The 4,388-nt window shown below is 37.8% G+C and overlaps 1 protein-coding gene across 1 annotated transcript; it reads right to left on the bottom strand.

Annotated features, from left to right (window-relative positions):
- Positions 1 to 935: 935 nt before the first annotated feature.
- On the bottom strand, positions 936 to 3,905 carry LOC145129438 (uncharacterized). Its single transcript, XM_079064158.1, has 2 exons — positions 1,226 to 3,905; positions 936 to 1,132 (listed from the first exon to the last, which is right to left on the bottom strand). The coding sequence occupies exons 1-2, from the start codon at positions 3,833 to 3,835 to the stop codon at positions 1,109 to 1,111; spliced, it is 2,634 nt and encodes an 877-aa protein (XP_078920284.1). The 5' UTR covers positions 3,836 to 3,905; the 3' UTR covers positions 936 to 1,108.
- Positions 3,906 to 4,388: the final 483 nt, after the last annotated feature.

Below are 4,388 nucleotides of genomic sequence, written 5' to 3'. Positions count from 1 at the left end.
CCAAATTTGAACTTTTAGGACTGATTTTACAAAAAAAATTAACCAAGTTAACCATGAAACTCGTTAGATGGGCTAGAGTGATAATTCTGCAAGAAAGTTATGGCCATAGCAATAATAAAAAAAATATTAGGGCTTTTTCCAATTACGGGTTAAAAATTTAGGACTTTTATAATATTAGTCCAATTGTCTATTCATAAAAAAAATGTTGTGGACTGCAAAATTTTATTATGTACAAATCACCTCCCTTTATAAAATAAATAAAAAAAAATTGACATGTTTTTTTTTTCTTTTGGTATTACAAGACCCAAACACGCAATGGTTTCCGGCTTTTAACATTTCTCTCTTGCTGTTCTAGGTAAAATGATAAATATACACTTAATTAAGATAAAATGATAAATATACACCAAGTCAAACACATAATTAGGACACAACATTAGCGTTTTATTACATTTGGCAAGCATTTTTTAGAACATTGACCAATATGCATTGTAATCAACTTTTTAATTCCATCTATATCCCCCACACACAACTAGAACAGGGTAGGCTAAAGGCATGTTGGTACTTAATAGGTTAAGCACTTAATCCAAACCACTATATATGATTGTTTCTTTTTTACTTAATCTAGACATAATAACTTAATAGGTTAAGCTAATAACCACATGTAAGCAACCTATTAAGACATCAACCCTTTATTTATTTGTCCTTTTTTGCATCTTTTTTGCCTCATAAGTTAAAATTGATGAATATAGTGGAAACAAAATTGGTTATTAATCTCATTCACACTATTTATTCCAACTTTACTCATTCAGAACTTAATGAAAAGGGAAAAAAAAAACATCCAAAAAGGCTTATGTCAACATAGTGTGAGAGGGATATCAACCATGTCAGGTTTGGCCACGTCAGCAACACACATGCACATGATGCACAACAAAAAATTGATATAAACACTAACATAACATAACATAAGATAAGATATAAGACAAACTTTTGACATGTGTCACTAAGCCAACCCTACATTCAATGATAAGTAGTGTTTAGTGCTAAACAAAAGCAAGATTTACCAATGGAAACTTACTATCTTCCTCTTCCCTGCACAACAAAAATCACTTCACTCCTCACCACCTTCCTTTTCCTGCAACATATCAACCATCATCACATCACATCCATGTATTACTATTTCATGAAAACATTATAACTAAGTTTACAACTTACAACTGATGTTTACCTTTGATTCATCAGCATCAAGAGGAACACTTTCTACATTTTCATCATTCTCCACAACTTCATCTGCTAACTTCTGATCCGTTTCAGGCTCCACAGACATTTCCTGATTCTCCTCCACTGACTTCTGGTGGACTTCAGCCTCACCCAATAATTCCCCTTCATCCAACAATTCCCGATTCTCTTCACTTTCAACAGCTAATTCCGGTTTATCCCGAGTCGATTTCCGTTCCACAGACATTCCTTTGAGATTCTTCACTTCATTCTCAACAGACACCAATTTATCAGCCATCTTCAAGACCTTATCATGATGCATTCCCAATTTAGAAACACATTCTTCTTCATGATCCTTCAACATCTTAAGAATCTTCACCCGATCTTCCTCCTGCTTCACCCGTTGTTTCTCCAACTCCCGTGTACTCAACACCAAACCACCGGGACCCGCATCTTTGTAAATGGGTTCCTCATGAAGGGCATAACGTTTTCTATACTCAGAGAATTTAAACCTAGTATCATTCAAAGCCTTTCTATACCCTGCTACAAGATCCCCCATTAGATAAAGCTCACGTTCAAGCCTAAATACCTCTGTGTGCTTCTTTGATAACTCTTCATCTTTTGACTTTATCAACATTTCCATGTAGTTTTGGCGTTCTTGAAGCTGACTTATTGCTAATTCGTGATTATATTGGGAGTGTTCGAAAGCTTGTTCTTTTGATTCGTGTAGCATCTTGGCTTTTTCCATCCATTGTTGCATTTGATCCATGCATGTATTGAAATCGGTTGGTTTTTGACCCCAAATTTCATCGGTTTTTAACCTTTTGTGATTTGGGTCAACATGGGTTATGTGTTCTTCGGTTTCCATCACTCTTTTGCCACCATTGAAGAAAGAGGAGGGCCCACCATGAGACATGAATGAACCTTCTCTTGATCCAAAAAGATCCATGCCACCGAAAGGATTATGAGATGCTTCAACTCCTTGAAGGAAATTACCAGTTAATCCATCTCGATCTAGAGAATCATCATTCGCCTCCATCTCCATGTTGAATCCTTCATCTGCTCTTTCACCACCTTCTTCTTCTTCTTCTTCCTCATCTTCATCCTCCACTTGTTGAATCTGTTCATCTTCATCTTCATCTTCGAGTTCTTCGACCTTTGGTTCTTCATAGTTGTTCAAATCACTATTACATCGCTGGAAAAAATGGTTGCCTAATTCATTTTTCCCAGACAAAAGCCAGTTCCCCTGTTCTTCCTCCTCCTCCTCCACCTCCTCCATCACCTCCTCCTCCACCTCCTCCACCGCCGCCTCATCCTCCTTGTGTTCTTCGGCATCCACCATGACCTCATCATCTTTCTTGACCTCTTCTTGTACTATTTCCTTAACATCCGACCCTAAAGTTAACTCAATACCTTGTTCTTCAACTATCAAACTTTTCTCTTCATTCTCTTCTTGTTTTCTTTCTTTCTCTTCTTCTTTCCTTTCTTTCTCTTCTTCCTCTTCTTTCTCTTCTTCCTCTTGTTTCTCTTGTTTCTCTTGTTTCTCTTCTACATCTTCAGCAATGCCATTAGCAACACCTTCATCTTCTTCCATGAAGAACTCAGGACGCTGTGACCTTATGAGGTACTGCAAATGTGATGCATAGTAGCAATCAACGAGCTTATCTCCTTGAGTTAGTTCTTTCTCCACCATATGCCAAATCAATCTAGCGGGATCCATTTTCTCAGGGTGGCCATCTTTAACACATCTAGTCATTTTAGCTAAATCGGGTGGCATAACCCATGAATCCTCATGTAAAAGTATCCAACTTGAAACGAAATCATCAATGAACCCAATTGCTTCATCGGAAAACACCTCAGAATCCAAATCCACCTCCTCCACAGTGCTACTGCTTCCTTTCTCTGGCCTCGGTGCTGGCAGCTTTAGAGTTCTAGATAAATCAGCCCTATTCAGATTTAACCTGACATCATTAACGTAACTACACCGCTTCTTCTGATCATAATTCACAATCAACTGAACAACAAGATCGGTCCTTATGCTACGGTCGAACTCGATTTTGCTAAACTCGTATAACCCTAAACGCTTTAAAACCTCCTCGTGCTTGTCAAAATCTAATTTTTTGGTTGGTATAAAGGGAATGGGTTTGAGGATATCGGTTAGGTTTTGAAGTTTCTTGCGTTTATGAGGATTACGGTTAAAGGCTTTCTTGCGTTTGTTGAGTCGGCGCTGGGGGTTGACTGGTGACGCAAGTGGTGGTGGTGCTGGTGATGGAGGTGGGTTTTTGGTTTCTTCGGGAAGTACAATTGGTTCGGGAATTGTAGCATGAGTCATACCTGTTTGATGATCGTCTTTTTGTTGCGATTGTTGATCGTCTACATCATGCGTCAACAGGGCTTCTTCGTCTTTGTCAGATTTTTGAGGATTCTGAACTCCGTCATCATGGAGGGGCGATTGATGAGGGTTTGGGGGATCTAGGGTTTCAGAATTTGGTGGTTGCCGCGGTGGTGACTGTTCGGCTTCTTTCGATTGAATGGGATTTGGATCTTGGTGTTGCAAATCGTCGTCGTCGTCCTTATGTTGTTGGGGTTGAGAATGGGAGGGACTACGAGTAACAGCCATGGCGACAACTGGTGACTGTTCCTTGGCTTCCTCTGCGTCAAGATTCAAACCCCGGAGCTTATTACAGCAAGAGTAAATTACATAAATAGTCCTCGTCGTTTGGGTAGTCTATAGATTTCGTTCTAATTATATTTTTTGACACAATTTCACAAATGGTCTTGTTAGTTTAAAATATTTTTCTCGGACCGTCCATATGAAACTTTTTTTTGCATAGATGGTCCCTTTCGACAAAGGTTGTCACGGCAATGGTCCATATGTATAATGTCTGTTTGGTTTTATGTTGTATATAAGGACCATTGGCATGACAACTTTTGTCAAAAAAAAAAAAAAAAAAAAACATTTATGTAAAAAAAATCATTAGGACTGTTTTAGGAAAACAAAATTACATGATTGATCCTATGTTTTCTTAAAACATACGTAGTAAAGAATTAACGATAAATATTGAAATTCCTATACGTCTGGTCTTTCTGGTTTCAAAAGCTTGCCTGTCTAATCATTTTTGACATAACAAAACGTTTTTGTCATTTTTATTATATTTTTAACTAAAAATTAC

This window comes from Lactuca virosa, chromosome 8, assembly GCF_052849685.1.
Source record: "Lactuca virosa cultivar CGN04683 chromosome 8, Lactuca_virosa_CGN04683_v6, whole genome shotgun sequence".
NCBI classification, from domain to species: Eukaryota; Viridiplantae; Streptophyta; class Magnoliopsida; order Asterales; family Asteraceae; genus Lactuca; species Lactuca virosa.
The sequence above is the reverse complement of the archived record's forward strand: the minus strand, read 5'-3'. Positions and strand labels throughout refer to the sequence as shown.

Bases quoted from the DNA above. Each gene is read 5' to 3' on its own strand.
- LOC145129438 (XM_079064158.1), bottom strand. From the start codon at position 3,835: ATGGCTGTTACTCGTAGTCCCTCCCATTCTCAACCCCAACAACATAAG. The intron at 1,133-1,225 runs GTAAACATCAGT...GATATGTTGCAG, and splicing joins TTGATGCTGATGAATCAAAG to GAAAAGGAAGGTGGTGAGGA.